The sequence below is a fragment of the Archocentrus centrarchus genome, chromosome 3, assembly GCF_007364275.1.
Source record: "Archocentrus centrarchus isolate MPI-CPG fArcCen1 chromosome 3, fArcCen1, whole genome shotgun sequence".
Lineage (NCBI taxonomy): Eukaryota > Metazoa > Chordata > Actinopteri > Cichliformes > Cichlidae > Archocentrus > Archocentrus centrarchus.
Genome location: NC_044348.1, coordinates 26,717,020 through 26,733,877, shown reverse-complemented (window position 1 = coordinate 26,733,877; position 16,858 = coordinate 26,717,020). Strand labels below are relative to the sequence as shown.

The following is a 16,858-nucleotide window of genomic DNA, read 5'->3' as shown; positions in this document are numbered from 1 at the left end:
CAAGCCTTTGCTGTCACTGCTTGTCACAAGAGATTTCCATGTATATGGTCATTACAGTGTTTGTTGGTAGCTGCTGGTGGGTCCTTTGGGCTTATGTAACACTGTATAATTTCTTCCCCAACTCCACAGAGTAATTCTATCACTCATACAACTGAAGGAGAGGAAAACAATAAAGGACAACAAAATTTACAGATAAATCCATTTAAAATGCATTTTGAATCTAATCTGGGATGGCCACTGGTTTGAGGAATATCAAGTGAGAAATTGCATTTGCTGCGTGTAACTTTAAAAAAAAAAAAAACTTTTGGTGTAGGCAAGTAGTATCAATTCTCCAATTTCATGTTTTTGGAGCAGACTTTACACACTTAACTGGGAAGAAAAACAAAGGTCGTATAGTGCCCCCGGTGGACAGTCAGCATGACTGGTGGGCTACCGCAAAGGGCCAACACTGCCATCAAAAGGCAAAGTAAGTTCCGTGTGCTTTTTTCTTTTCTTGCCATTTTAGCAGTGTTTAAATGTGGTCGCAGTACCATTTGCTGTGTGTAATGTATTGGAAATTATTTAAAATCACATTTTAATGATTGAGTACAAGGGCTTGATTAAATGGGGCAAATATAAGAAAACATTCAAACAAGAAACAAACAGGCTTTTGCAAAGCAACCTCCCTTTGAGGAAAGTACAAAATAATATTATGACAACAGTATTTGCAATCAGAGGAAGGAAAATCTTAGAAGAAAGTTGGTAGCCTGCATTTAAATAGTAAATATGGGGCTTTCATTTCAGCCAAAGTAAACTATTTTGTGTGTGAAGTGTCATCCTACTATAACCAGTATATACTTCCACTGCAGACATAATTTGTTACAAGAAAAAACAGTAAAAGGATATGCGTTTATTTGCCCATCACAATCCCTGACAGCCAAACTTCTGAAGGGCTCTTGTTGTGTTCCTTAAATAAATAAGTAAATAAATCCCCATTGAATCTGGAGCATGTTTCAAAAACTGGAGGAAAGAATGAGTGTAAGGATTGTCATTCTGCCATTCACCACCAACTGTCCTTGGAATGGTTTCAAGCAATAATACTTTGAGGTATTATTACTTGAAATCAGGCTACAGGATCTTGTGTGTGACCGGTGTAAAAATAGTGCAACTAACAGGTAAAACACGCACATGACAAAATAACCCAATACAAGAAATGCAGACTGTGATCTGTGAAGGATGAATGAAGGTAATAAGTACATGTTGGAGCTTTTTATTTCATGCTAAAACCATCAGCGCCCCCCTGTGGCCAAACCGCCAAACAGCAAGAGGGCTCATTCTCTAGTAAACGCAACATTTACATCTTACAAACGGGCACATCCTAAATTGACATTCAGTACAAAACAGTGGCATTTCTAAACAATCTGAACCTGGCTACAGAACACATGCCAGATATTTGACTTGCCTTTTATTTTTCTAAAAGTAACACAACCATAAAAACTCATTAAAACCTATGATGTAAATCTGATGTTTTTAGTGTAAAATAGGCATGTCAACAGGAAGCATCAAGAACATCAAAGAGTGAGCTCCAAATATATTTCTACCTGAAGGCTTGCAATAATACTGTTTCTTGCTGTAATACATACAGACCTTTCAATATTGCAGCATCCTTTGATTTTACAGTGCAACTGTTGATAAACTGCATAGAATTATGATGAAATTTTAGTGAGGTTATACAAAGTACCATCATCTCAAATAAAGTTGCAAAAGGACACTCGATCTTTGGTTCTTTGAGTTTAAATTTAGTTTTAAAAAAACTAAAGCAACACAGTCATCATTCTAACAGTACACTGGGGGAAACAATATGTTCATTCAAATACTTTAAAGGTAGTCACAACTTTTTGATCTCTTTTGTAAAGACTGCTACAAAAAAACTGCAGATTCACACGTTAGTACCCAGCTCATAGAATGGAGCCACTACACTGATAAATCTTCAAAGCTACTTTCATTTAAAGAGTAAAAACACATATGAAACACCTGTAAAAGACTACAAGTGATTAGTGTGTCCTTTAGAACAGGAAGGCAAAATCCAGCTTCCCATATATGTCAAGAGCTATTTGTTTGCATAGAGTAAGAAAGAGTTGCTTTTTAAGAATCAACTCTATCACCGGAGATGATTAAGATCTTCACAGCCCCTGTTGTTCAAGCTTTGGCATTGCTGTGATATCATGTCCTTGACCTTCTGTCTTGAAAATTCTACATCTGGTTTTCACTGTATTGTGGGGTGGAGTACTGATCCTGCATTGCTCCAGCTGCAGCCCCCATGGCAGCCTGCTGGGCTGCTGCCTGGACATGAGGGTTCTTCCAGGCTCCAGTGGCCCATTCTTCCTGAGCTTTGGACATGCTAGCCCCACTGCCCCGGTAGAAATTATGGATCTGCAGGCAAAGTGGGATTACAAGCCATTATGGATAGAAGATAACTGGTTTTAATTACTTAAGTTGATGCAGAGATAGATTTGATATGTTATTTCCTAATCCTTAAGTCTGTAATTCTCATTTTAGTGGTAAACCCAGCAGTGCTGCTCTGTAGGCATGAGTAAAACTGATCAAATTTCTGGAATGAACATGGCCTAGAAGCTTCATATAAATACATTTTTTTTAAAAATGAATAGAACTAGATCAGCTTTCCTCCCTTGTAGAAATGCACTAGTAAAATTCTTACCCTGGTGAGCGCAATGAAGGACAGAGAGGCCACAGCAGTGAACATGATTGTAGGGACCAGCATGATCAGTGCAATCAAAATATTATAGCTGAAGAAGGAGATAGTAGCCAGCCAACCACTGAAAAAGGCAGAAATGACGGTTAAGGTAATGCAAAAGCGAGAAGTTAATTTTAGAATCTCAATCCAACAGGAATCTGCTGCTGGATTATCTCATACTATCACTGAACATCTGGCCATTAAATGGCAATTATTTTGTAGACTTTAAATGATTTAGTATAAAGTTTAAAAGTTTTATAGCTTATGCATGAGGATGTGGAATTACACATGGTGACATTTATAAACTTTATGGAGGCTGTCATAATATTAATTTCTGATCATCAGCCTGAGTAAGGTGACATTTTGAGGAGTGCTTTAATAGCCTCTCAAATTCTAATAACAGGACTATCATAAAAGTTATATGAGGGCCATTTCTGATGGTCCATCACTGTCATGTTAATGAAAGCAACAGACAAGGTCTTCAAAAAAATGCAACTCACCTAACCTAAGCTTAAACTGTTTGGATGTCTCAGCACCTAAAACACAGTTTTGTTGTTGTCGTTGTTTTGTCATATTAAACAATGTTTAATTTTCCGGTTCAGGTTTTGTTACACAGCAATTAATCAAACACTCACACATGTTGTTTAGAAATCTCTCCCAGACTCTCTGTGGCATTTGTGTAATACCATTTATGTTTTAGAATTAAATTCCTCTTGCTTTAGTGTAGTGTTTAAAAAAATGGACAATATGAAATATATTTTTAAATGGCATAAAAAATATTTGAAAAGTAGATTAATAAACATGAAAAATATGCCTTTCCAAATTTGAATATTATATGTAAAATGCAAATGAATTAGACATATAGTTTACTTCTGTGAGTCTTAGCATACTCTGAAGAGGATAAAACTCAAGAAACACTTTGGCTATAAGCCAAAATATGTTGGTCAAAAAATAAAGTTGCTCTTTTATACTACAAGAGCTGCTGGAGCTTTTATCCTCTTCATACTTTATACTCTTCTCTGTGCACCCTGAAAGTCCCAGTCTTACCATACTCCCCATCCTGGGATGCCTATGCTTTGGATGATACTGATGCCAACTTGAGCCATGAACACAAAGAAGAAGATCATGAAGTTGAAAGAGCTGTCAGTCCTGTAAAGAATACAGAACAAAAGGGTATTGAACACTTACATTTGTAAAACTAAATTTAGTGTTATATATGTCTACATGTTGCATCAGTGCATCATGTACTGTTGTAGACAATGTGATAGCTTCCCCTAACTATACAAACATTTCTCTTGGCAGCCCAGTCAGCAGCTACATGCTACTGCTATGTAGTGTGTCACCTCATGCGACAATGTAGTCATGTCAACAGTGCATATGAAAATTGCACTACCCTTCAGCAAAAGGTTAGAGAATGTTCTGAGTGTCCTTCTGTCCCTGAAGGGACATTTATCCCTGCTGCTACTCAGCACAAAAATAGAAAAACAGAGGACAAATTAGCTTAAAGCAAAAAAAAAAAAAAAAAAGTGGGCCAGATGTGTATTCTCCTTAGCTAGCATTTAATCCATATACTCTAAGATCCAGAGATTCATAGTCTTATAAACTCTTCAGTGCTTTATTCTTCTCAGAGTATGACAACTCATATTTTTATATTTATATATATATGACTTCTAAAACATCACAAGAGCAACTTCATTCCAAGTGGCATTTTTAAAAGCAATACTTGATATTTTACTTCATTACTGACTTACTTGAAGGCCTTGTAGATGGGCCTGAACCAACAGACATAAGAGCAAGGCGTGAACATGAGGACCCAGATGATGGCCATGCCAAAATTGGTCACACCACCTCCACCAAACATCCAAGCAAAGCAGCCAATAAGATTCACAACAAGTGTGGCACTATTAACTGTAAGAACACAACAGAAATATTTCAGGCATTGACACAAAAAAAAAAAAAAAAAAAACACCTGTATGATATGCACAGACTGGTTTGGAGAAATCAAGCAAATATGGAAACTGCCAGAATTTACATAATATAAGTAAAAGATGACCTGTGCTCCCCAAATAGCTTTTTAGCTGAAGTCATTTTCTATTCACAACACTTTGCTCCAACTCAGTCTCTGCACTCTTGTCCTATCCTTTGTCTTTAAACTAAACAAGAATAATAGAGAGTTTTGAAGTGTTTTACAAAAAAAGTGAAGCCATGGACAGGTGCCACAGGGCAGCTACTTAGAAAAGACTTTCACCAATGCACAGCGCAGGCAGTGTTCCTGTTAGCTTAGAATGATTTTCACAAGTGAAATGAAGAAAAAGCATTGAAGCACAAAAATCTAACACCTTGCAATCCATGTGCACATTGTGGCATAAAGCAAATGTAATACAATATAGCATATCAATATCTGTGTGGAGTTTGCATGTTCTCCCCATGTCTGCGTGGGTTTCCTCAGGGTACTCCGGTTTCCTCCCACAGACCAAAGACATGCAGTTACTGGGGTTAGGTTAATTGGTCACTCTAAATTGCCCAATGTGAGTGTGGATGGTTGTCTGTCTCTCTATGTTGGCCCTGCAACAGGCTGGGGACCTGTACAGGGTGTACTATGCCTCTTGCCCTATGTCAGCTGGGATAGGCTCCAGCCCCCCGCGACCCTGAACAGGATAATCAGAAGAGGATTGATGGATGGATGGATGGATGGATGGATAGATAGATAGATAGATGGATGGATAGATGGATGGATGGATGGATATCTAAGCACATTAGGACTTTCAATACCTGCTTATGTTTATCATTTATTAAAAAGAGTCACCTGCAGAAAGAAAATAGGAGCAATTTTGAAGAATTCAGAGCGAAATATATTTCCTGCTATAACTATTTTCAAAAGAGTTGGGATGCTGCGTTAAAGTTAAATATTTAAATAATGCGATTCTTGCAAATCATTTAAACCACGTATTTCTTTCTACAGTGTATACAAATTCCATATCAAAGGGTGAAATTTTTTTGCTGTTGTTTTTTCATACTCATTTTAAATTTGATGCAGGGAACATATTTCAAGACAGAAGCATGTTTACAGCTGTGTTGCATCACCTCTTGTTCTAGCTACACTCTGTTTGAAGAGTAAATGTTTTCAGAATGTGAACTACAGGTAGACTAGATGTAGTTTACTACAAAGCCATGCTGTATAAATGTGGGCCTTCCCTGGCAAAAAAGATTAGATGTGCCATGTGTACTAATACACAATGATGCCTTCACAGACATTGGCTTTGATGATAAGACAGATAGTGCCATACTCTTTAGCACAGAGGCTGCAGTGTCCATTATTTCCAAAGAGAATTACTGTCATGGTCCCCGGAGTCCTGGGCTCTCCCCTCTCCTTTTGTCTCTTTTTCCCCTCTCTACTTTTTTGCTCATGTCTCTTTCTCTCTCTCTCTCTTTTACTTTACCTTTCTCTCTACCTCACACATTCCTATCTCCAGGTACCCGTAGTGAGGCGGGGATCCAGAGAGGCATGACTATGAGTTGCAGTGGGTCTGTGACACACCTGTTATCCATTCTCTGCAATATTTAAGGACCCGCCTTTCCACTCCACCTTTGCCAGATTGTTCAGCTACTTCTAGTGGTAACGTTAGGCTCAACCATTGTCTCTATGTTTTCAACTACCGTTGTGCATTCATACTCCTCTGTTGCCTCCTCTGTCAGGAATCTCCCAGCAGTAAGCAATCTTGCTGCTCCTTGTCCCTTTGGACTCCACTCAATTGAAAACCCCAAATTTTGGACTTTTGAGCTCTTAGTGCTCTATTCTCCCTCTGCTGTTAGGCTCCAATTAGATTTATACCATAAACACTCTCTCACTCCTGCCTGCTGCAGCTGCCAGTTTAATTCTACTCTCAGATATTTATTCTGTAAATAAACTTGGTAAACGGTTATAGTTGTCTGAGGCTTGGGTTTTTTTTGTCTTCCTGCAAATATTACAGTTTCAAATTTGACCCTTCAGACAGCAGGACATTTCAACACTTTACATCAATCTATCATAAATCAGCTTTGGCCCACTGAAGGCAGCTGTGTTCATATGATGTTTTTCTTTTGTGGATGCAACAGCATGGTCTCAGAAATGTTTCTGAGTCTATGCTGTAATTTTCACTTGTGTTTGATTTAAATGCAGTGCAGCCTGGCGGTCTGAAGTACACAGCTTTCCATACTGATTCTCAGCTTTGTCCCTTGTCTACAAAGATTTCTCTGGATTCTCTTAATCTTTTTGTTATATTACACAACGATCATGATGAAATCCCAAATTTCTTTACAGTTTTCTAATGAGAAATGTTACACTTAAACTATACTTTTTAACTATTTGTCTTCACAGTTTTTCACATACTGATGAACTCCTCCCTATCTTTACTTATGAAATACTATCAGTGATGCTCCTTTAACACCGACCATGACATGTATCTTTTGCTAATTCACCCACTTACAAAGAGGCACTTCTGAACTTGCCTCATTTGGCCAAAACTACACTGCTCAATAATATTAAAGGAACACTTTGAAAACACATCAGATCTCAATGGGAAAAAAAAAAATCATCATCCCGGATATACTAACCATACTGTTATGGACTGGGTAAAGTGTTAGGAATGAAAAGCAGCCACATCTTTTGATGGAAATGGCAATTATCAACCTACAGAGGGCTGAATTCAAAGACACCCCCAATAAAAGTGAAAAAATTATGTGGCAGACTAGTCCACTTTTGCTAAAATTTCATTGCAGCAACTCAATATTATCACCGCAGGCCTCACCCACTGCATCACAGACTAAATGAACTTCTGTGTGGAGAACACTGTGCCAACTAAGAAGGTACGGTGCTTCTCCAACAATAAACCGTGGGTGACCCCAGAGCTGAAGGCCCTGCTGAACAAGAAGAAGAGGGCCTTCAGATCTGAAGACAAAGATGAACTGGGGAGGGTGCAAAAGGATGTTAAATACAAGATTCAAAGAGGCAAAGAAAGCTTCAGGAGGAAGATGGAGGAACAGCTCCAACAAAACAATGTCCGGGAAGTCTGGAGAAACATGAATAAAATCTCTGGGTGCAGTGCTATTGCTGCCTGTATTCTCCTCACTCCCTCCCACAACAGAGCCAGCCCCATCTTCCACCCCAATCCAGCCTCACATCCACCTCACAGCTGATCAGGTGAGAAGTCAGTTCAGAAAACAAACATCAGGAAGGGAGCAGGTCCAGATGAAATTAGCTCCAGACTGCTCAGGGACTATGCAGACAGCTCTGTCAGGTGGTCCTGCATATCTTCAACCTGAGCCTGAATCTGGAGAGGGTTCTTGAACTGTGGAAGACTTACTGCATAGTTCCAGTGCCAAAGATCGCACACCCCAGGCCATTATCGGATGTGTATCAGATGGGAACGACGAGGAATACAATGATTTTGTTGGCTGGTGTGAGACCAACGCCCTCCAAATCAGTGCCAGCAAGATGAAGGAAATGGTCATAGACTTCAGGAGGAAGTCACCCCCCACAACACCAGTGAACATCCAGGATAAGGACATTGAGACAGTGGTCTCTTACAAGTACCTTACAAGTCACCTCAACAACAAGCTGGATTGGACTACAAACAGAGGTCCTGTATAAGAAGGGCCAGAGTTGACTCCACCTGCTGAGGAGACTGAGGTCCTTCGGTGTCTGCAGGACTGTGTTAAAGACTTTTTATGACTCAGTGGTAGAATCTGCCCTTTTCTATGCAGTGGTCTGCTGGGGGGGTGCACCAAAAGGGACAGGAGCAGGATTGACAAACTGGTGCGGAGGTCAGGCTCTGTGCTGGGATGTCCTCTGGAGTCTGTGATGGTGGTGGGTGAGAGGAGGATGTTAGCAAAGCTGACATCCATTATGGACAACCCCCATCACCCTCTACATGAGACCGTGGGTGCACTGAGCAGCTCCTTCAGTCATAGACTGAAACATCCTCGCTGCAGGAAGGAGCGCTTTCGCAGGTCACTCATCCTAACAGCAGTTAGACTGTATAACACATCATGATGTCATGAGTCACTTGGACACTTTACTCTACTGCTATCATTTATGCACACAGTGTACCTTCACATATGGTACATACATTTTATTTATCTACACTCCCACCCATAATGCATACTGTGTATGCTGTGTACAAACTGCAAATTACTGGCTTCAAATGTATATAGTATTTTTGATATCTGCATATAGTGTTTTGATGTATATGTGTATTGATATATTTTTTATGTATATAGTGTTTTCTATTTAATTCTATTTTATTTTATTTCATTTTATTTCATCCTTATCTGTACTTGTTATGTGCAAATTTCCCTGAGGTGGGATCATTAAATTTTATCTTATCTTATCAAAATGGTACTCAGTAGTTTGTGTGGCCCCCACATGCTCATATGCACGCCTGACAACATTGGGGCATGCTTCTAATGAGACAATGGATGGTGTACCAGGAGGAACCCAGAACCCACTGCACCAGCGTACAGTCTGGCAATGGGTCCAAAGATTTCATCCAGACTCCTAATTGCAGTCAGGGTGCCGTGTCCTAGCCTATAGAGGTCTGTGCGTCCCACCATGGATATGCCTCCCCTGACCATCACTCACTCACACCTAAACTGGTCATGGTGAATGATGTAACAGGCAGCATAACGTTCTCTACGGTTTCTTTAGACCCTTTCATGTCTGTCACATGCGCCCAGGGGGAACTTAAACTCATCTGGAAAAGCACAGGGTGCCAGTGGTGGACCTGCCAATTCTGGTATTTTATGCCAAATGCTAACTGGGCTCCATGGTGCCAGGCAGTGAGCACAAGGCCTACTTGAGGATGTCAGGCCCTGTTTGGTCAAAGATATTCACACCAGTGACCTCCTGGAGGTCATTTTGGGGGTTGTCTCAATGTTGCCCCTTCTAGCCCATGTTGTTAATTTCATTAACACCAAAGCAGTTGAAACTGATTAACAACCCCCTCTGCTACTTAACTGACCAGATCAACACCCCAGAAGTTGAACTGACTCGATACTGTGATTAAAAAGTGTTCCTTTAATTTTTTTTTTTTGAGCAGTGTATTTGCAATACACACTCCAGCTTCACCTTTTTTTTTTTTCTTCATTTTTCCCATTAATATTTTTACTGCATATTGGTATATTGCCCTGCTCCAGTAATACTGATACTGACACATCAGTTGTTAACTGTTTTGCACTCTTCCTCCTGCCCTCAGTTCTCTTGCATGAATTCATGGACAGGCAGTGAGTTCCAGAGCACAGCAATAACACAAACACCACTGTACTGCACGTTTATAGTGTAGTAAACTTTGATGAAACTGCTTCTGGCAAAGATTGTTCAACACAGTTTTAGTGTTACTGCTCTACTCAAACCAAGGCCATCTGGTCAGTGCTATGACTCATTAATAAATAAACCAGTCAGGATATTACAACCACAGCTCATAAAAGATCTTCTTGGACCTAAAGGACTCTTGTAAACCATTGCCCTACTGTTTCATAGTTGTTATCACCAGCTGATCACAGAGGAGAAGGCACTTTATGGGACCTTCAGGAAAATGATTTTTTTTTTTTTTCCCCTGCTGTTCTGTTGCAGCCAGGGCGGGGGGGGGGGGGGGGGGGGACATCAGTTTCACTTTTGAAATATAAGCCTCAAAATTTATATAGGAGTTATATTGTTAAGATATATATCATGACAATGAAAAAAAACTAACTTAAATATCCCATACAACTTCACTTTTATTCACTTACACATCCACAGGTGGTACATTTTCTTGCACATGCTGCGGTGCTGTTCAGGGATCTCTTCAAAGTCTTGGTAGAAACATGGCTTGAGAGGAATGAATCCAGGCAGTGGGGGAAAATTGGGCTCTACAATAAACAGTTTAATATCAGTTATAAAATTAGATACATCAGGCTGCGTATTGTTTTTATTTACAATTTATTTACTGACCGGCCATGTGGGTATAATGTAAAGCTTGCTTTTTCGAGTAATCCCTCTTTCAGGCTCTTCAGCCTGTCGAGGAAGGATAAACTTCAGGTTAATATAGCTTGTATGGTAATTTGCAGGTGTTTCAAATACACGTCACTGGCAATGGAGTAAGTACAGTAAGAAACGGACACAACTACATCACTGCCACTACTTTAGAGGAAGAAGCGTTTAACAGAGTGTGTTACAAAGTCAACGTTGCCGTCGACATTCTGCCGGGGGATTTAATGTGTGAGCCATCCAGCCATGTCCATGTGGTGCTGATAAGATTTTAACGATTCAATCCTTCCGGTTTCACAGAAACCGTCAAGAAATGCCCCGGGCGATCTGCCACAAAACGACAATCAACAAGCAAGCTGCATTTCACCGGATGCAATGCGCCAACACATATTCCCTACACATGTATTTGAGCTGGCCATCGCAGCCAGGAATTACGGATTCGACAGAAAACATAATCTGCTTACCTCCTCCAGAGAGCAGTCGCTCCTCTCTTTCACGTGCTTTACAAACGAACCTTCACCTGCGCATCAAACAGATGAATTCCAATCGGACGGTATCTACAGGTAAACTATTAAACAATTGCGATACTTTGTTTCGCGCTGTATGACTACAGGGATTGAGCCTAACTCTGCTGTTCCTCAGCCAATCACCGCGCTTAAATCTGCTGTCACTTTGATTCAGACCAATGGGCGGATTACGCTAATCCTTGACGTTGTATTGTTGACCCAATCGTTGTTTGGCACTCTGTCCATGGTGCTGAACGAGGAGCTAAAACAAAAGTGGCCTTAACTACCACTCTCCTTACAGTTTCCCTAAAACAACTTGCAGACAATAATACTAAACTGGAAACGTCTACGGCAGCCACACCTCTAACCACACTCCTGTGTTGTTGTGTAGTCAATTACACGCTCAGAACAATGGCGATGTTCTGTGAAGGAATAGGGCAAGACGGAAATTCCATTGTTTTACCATGGTAAAACCATGGTTACTGCATAAAAACCATAGTTAACCATTGTGGATTTTCGTAAGGGTCTTTATAATCTAGAAATTCAGGTGGTGTGATACCACCAATCGAGTCACTTTCCATTCTAAACCTGAATGTGAAGCTTGAGATTGTTGCTGCCCTAAAGACTAAACTGACTTCAGCTCTCCAGCTGGGGCTGCTGTTTCACTGCAAACTCTGGAGGAAAACTCTTGTAGCTATTGGCTGCCAGTATACCATTAAACTTATTTCCAAGTAAAAGTAAAGCTATAGTACCTTGCAAAAGTCTTGAGCACCCCCTCATTTTTTTATATTTTGTTAGGAAAATGGGTGCTTCAATTTACTGAAATGTGCAAAATATATATGGAAATACAACATATAGGGCAAAATAAACAAAATAAACTTCCTTAACTCTAGAACACTAATGTGAGTTTTGTAACACTGCCACTCTCGCTTTCATGTGGGTGGAAATCACCAAGTTTAGTGTCCTAGGGTTCAATTAAATTTAATTACCATATATATATACATATATACATGTATATGTATATATACACACACACAAATCACAACAGTCACCTCAAGGTGCTTCATATTGAAAGGTAAAGACCCTAAAATAATTTTAGAGAAAACCCAACAGTCAAAACAACCCCCTATGAGCAAGCTCTTGGCGACAGTGGGAAGGAAAAACTTCCTTTTAACATGACAAATCCTCTGGCAGAACCAGGCTCAGGGAGGGGCAGTCATCTGCTGTGACCAGTTGGGGCTGAGGGGAGAGAGACAGGACAAAAGACACACTGTAGAAGAGAGCCAGCAATTATTAATAACTACATCAAATGGTTCTTCATATACTCAACATAGAATAGAGTGCTCCAAATACAAATTATAAAACAAAAGAGGGGTTGATTCTGTTTCTCCTACCTGATATGACCTGCGATGCTTTGTTTTTCTAATTGCACTGATGGATGAACAGTTCACATATGTCTGTGCAGGTTCTTTGTGGAGCCTGCTCAATATGAAATTTTAACATTGCAGTCTACACTCTGCCTGTATATCACTTTAAAATGTGTCCAAGCTTTACTACGTTTTCTGTCACTCATTTTCCTCACCGTTCCCGCGTGTAGCATCTATGTAAAGTACAGCTTCCTCTAGCTCTTTCCTGTCTCCAAGCGAACCTTGCAGGAACCTCTCCTTCTCTGGTGTTTCTGTACTCACTGTGCGGTGTGTCCATGGCCCCTCTCCTCTCACTCAATGTAGACACACAGACACTGCCACCCATCTTAACCAATCACATGCGGCTTCCACAAAAAAAAAAAAAAATGGAATGAAAAGAAACGGCTCACAATCAGGAGCCGGCTCCTGTCGTTCACTTCAAAGAGCCAGCTCTTGGAGCTGGATAGTTCATGACTGCCCCATCACTAATTGTGAGAATGGGTTGCTCTCAGGAGCTCAATGATTTCCAGCATGGTACTGCAATAGGGTGCCGCCTGTGGAACAAGTCCAGTTCTGAAATTTCTTCATTAGTAAATAGTCCACAGTTAACTGTTATTGGTATTATAACAGAGTGGAAGCAATTGGGAATGACAGCAACTCAGCTGTGACATGGTAGGCCATGTAAAATGTCGGAAGAGTTGAAGCTGTCGTAGCTGTAAAGGGTGGGCCGACGACATATTAAGCCCTATGGATTAAGAATGGGATGTCAGACGAGCAAATACTTTTAGCAATATAGTGTATTAGGTATAAATTAATCACAAGTATTGATTATTGCTATATATTAAACAATGTTATTAGAAAACGCTGCAAGCCACTTTAGAAGTAATCTGGAATAAGTCTATCAGTGCAATACCCCAACTGGACTCTGGTTTGTCATCACAGAATACAAAACCAAAGCTAAAATTTTGTGTACTTTTCTATGAAGGCTGCAGCATAATTTTTTGACTTCACAATGAAGTCTCTATGATGTAAACTACATGATCGGTCTTGACTTTAATGAATAGATGTCCAAAAATAATATTTTAGCCTATTCTCTTCATTTTCAACAACGTATTTTCAGAAGTTATCACATCAATAGTGCCCTGACCCTGTTCGATATAAAGATCTGTAACGACTGACAGTCACAGAATCACAAAACACTGGACTCAACAACAAGACACAGGTAGCAAAAAGCTGAAAAAAAGGCTTCCGGCATTATTCAGGAAGTCAATCAGCAGAGGCAGACAAAGAGGTAGACATGTAAAAAGGACACGTCCTTCTGTGTATCAAACATGATGCCTCTGGGGTCACAGACTCAACCTTGGTAAGATGATCAGCCAATGTGAATTCCATTTGATTTTCCCTTGGCTCTTTTTTTAATATAAGCCCCTTTGCTTCCTTTTTCTCAAGTAAGTGTTGCCCAGAAAATATTTTCACACAATAAAAACATGTCAAGGTAGAGTCCTGTAGTGGCAGTTACTTCCAAAATAGGGTTGATGTAATAGTAATAACTTCTATCTGTAGCATGTTGTAGGTTTAGTCTTTATTTAATCCTTGAGAAATAGAAAACTGAAACAAGAGACTGTCATACTATAGCTCTTGATAAGCACTTCAGGTATTTTTTTCCACTAAGACACAAAAACCACTCAAGTGATTCAAACAGTAATACCCATCCAGAGCCATACAGTCATCTGCAGAAGAAGATGATGATGATTGTCTTTGCAAAACAAGACACAGAAACTTATACCCTGTCAATCACAGCCATGCTGGTGCCATGCTGCACCTTTCTAAGGTTCTTTGTATTACAGCATGTTTCAGATGTCATTTTATCACAAGAAAAAATATTTTAAAATGGTAGGAAAGTAGTGTATATTTTATGATATATAACTTTTATTATGAAAATGACAATATAATGAGATATTAAGGTTTATCTACAGTACAGTAACGTTTGTTAAAGCAGTGTATAATACTACAGATTACCCTTCCCAGGGTCTAATAAGTTGAACTTCTTTTCAAATTAACACTAAATAAAAAGTGCAAACACAGAAAGCATGCAAATCAAGGTTTATTTTGGACACTGAGTATCCATTTTTAAGATTGTTATATATTAATATTATTACAAGTGCATATTATTGTTGTTATTTGATACATTTCTTTAGAAAATGACACCTAACTATTCACTGTGTGTTCCTATTACTTGACAATTACATAGATGTTCAAGCATGTTAAGTCATAGTCTAACCCTTTTAAGAGCATCACTGGATTTTATTTACAGCATATCTTGAATGCAGTGGCTATGTAAATGAAAACAAATTAGTGTTAGCTGTCAGAGCCAGCAGACAGATCTGCCTTATGTCATGAGAGTGTAAATTAGTGTTCTCTTTGCAACAAAAAAAGGAACTGCAATATATTACCATATCATTAAAATTGCCATCACTTGTCAAATCAAGGCCACTAAAGATGTAAAGCTAATAAGCTGTCCCTTCTCACTTCTCATCTCACACTGTCACTCCTCACACCTCTGTAATTTTTTTGTCCTCTCACTCCATTAATAATAATCTGTAGTAGTTGAAGTCTAGACAAGCTTAGTAAGGTGGCTCTAAGGTCATCATGCTATTGGGCTTTCAAAGAAATGTACAGTATAGTAGGCTATAAGTGGTCTTGTTTTTCCTCAGTTCAGGACCATTAAGATGACCTCCTCTTTCAACACCTAATAATCTTCAGCTGAGGTTTTGATTCAGAATCTACTTTTTAAGATAATTAGGACAGAGGCGGCTTCTTCCAGAGAGTAATGTCAGATATGCCCCCTGTGACCTTTGCCAGCAGGGCACTGTTTCAACATAGTGGGTGTTTTTTGGTAGAGCCATGCTTTGTCATCAACCTGGATGGGGTGTAGATAAAAAAGCAGGATATTAACTAGAGAATAAGAGGGCTAGGAGGGAAAAACATGGGTAAGAAGAAAAAGAGAGGAAATGAAGGGTCCAAAGATATGTCAGGATCAGTGTTTACTGAACACGAGAGGCTCAGCAACACAGTATTTCATGTTTAGTGAAAATCATAAATATTATTCATTCAGACTGGTATTTCATTTTATGATAAAATTAATTTGTTAGTCTTTGTGTGAATATTTCATTTAAAAATGTCACTAAAAGCTGGAGGTATAAGCTTTCAACACACACACACACACACACACACACACACACACACACACACACACACACACACACACACACACACACACACACACACACACACACACACACACACATTAGTCTTCTTGTATCGCACTGCATGCATGAATACATTTATTTATCTTCATTACTGGGTGTGTAAATACACTTTAAATGAGGTAAAAATAAGTGTCTGTTGTTTGACACTCAATATCTCTGCTTGATGTTCTCAATGGGAGCTCAGCACCAGTGCACCCTGTGCCATTGTCCACAGAAAGAAAAACCATTTGCCCAGTCAGCCTCCAAGCCCATGTGCCACCGTTGTCTTAGTCTCTATGGAGACACTCTCCTCCAGACCAAGCATGTGGAGGGCACCCCTCCAGCGGAAGGAGGTGGAATAACATTGTGTTAGGTAGTCATACACCAACCTCATTTACATGACCAAACATGAACCATGGACTGTAGCATCCAGTGTTTGTTCACTAAACATTTCACTGTAGTTGATTAAACCCAACTGGAAGATCAACTTTTTTTCAAAGCAATCTAAAGGTTTAGCTGATTCTGAAATTTTATGACGGTAAGTGCAATCTGAGGAAAATATGAGACTTTACATCAAACTGTACATTTTTAAATGTAAAACATAACACACACACACACACACATATATAGTGTGTGTGTGTGTGTACTACTGACATGAACCATGCATGGGTCGAATGTTACCATTCTCCAGGACCTCCAGATGGGGGCACTGTCTGTCAGTCTTTCTGTATTTCCTTACCTATTCAGGAGACTCTGCTGTCAGATGGAACTGCATGTCTCTGACCTTGAAGAAGATGACAGACAGCCACCATGGGGGTTACTATACTCACTATTTGAATACACAAATCACACAGACTTGGTACTGTAGCCACTGTGGTCATGTGGGAAAAACAGCATAAAGATGCTTTTTTTCCCCCATATTCTTTCTAACATTGTTAAAACTGCTTTCATTTCCTCACTTC

At 39.6% G+C, this 16,858-nt stretch overlaps 1 protein-coding gene across 1 annotated transcript; it reads right to left on the bottom strand.

Moving 5' to 3' along the window:
• Positions 1–1,233: 1,233 nt before the first annotated feature.
• Positions 1,234–11,405, bottom strand: LOC115774412 (secretory carrier-associated membrane protein 5-like). The gene is made up of 7 exons (XM_030721691.1): positions 11,201–11,405; positions 10,701–10,763; positions 10,499–10,618; positions 4,486–4,642; positions 3,782–3,883; positions 2,699–2,816; positions 1,234–2,412 (listed from the first exon to the last, which is right to left on the bottom strand). The coding sequence occupies exons 2-7, from the start codon at positions 10,705–10,707 to the stop codon at positions 2,233–2,235; spliced, it is 684 nt and encodes a 227-aa protein (XP_030577551.1). The 5' UTR covers positions 10,708–10,763; positions 11,201–11,405; the 3' UTR covers positions 1,234–2,232.
• Positions 11,406–16,858: the final 5,453 nt, after the last annotated feature.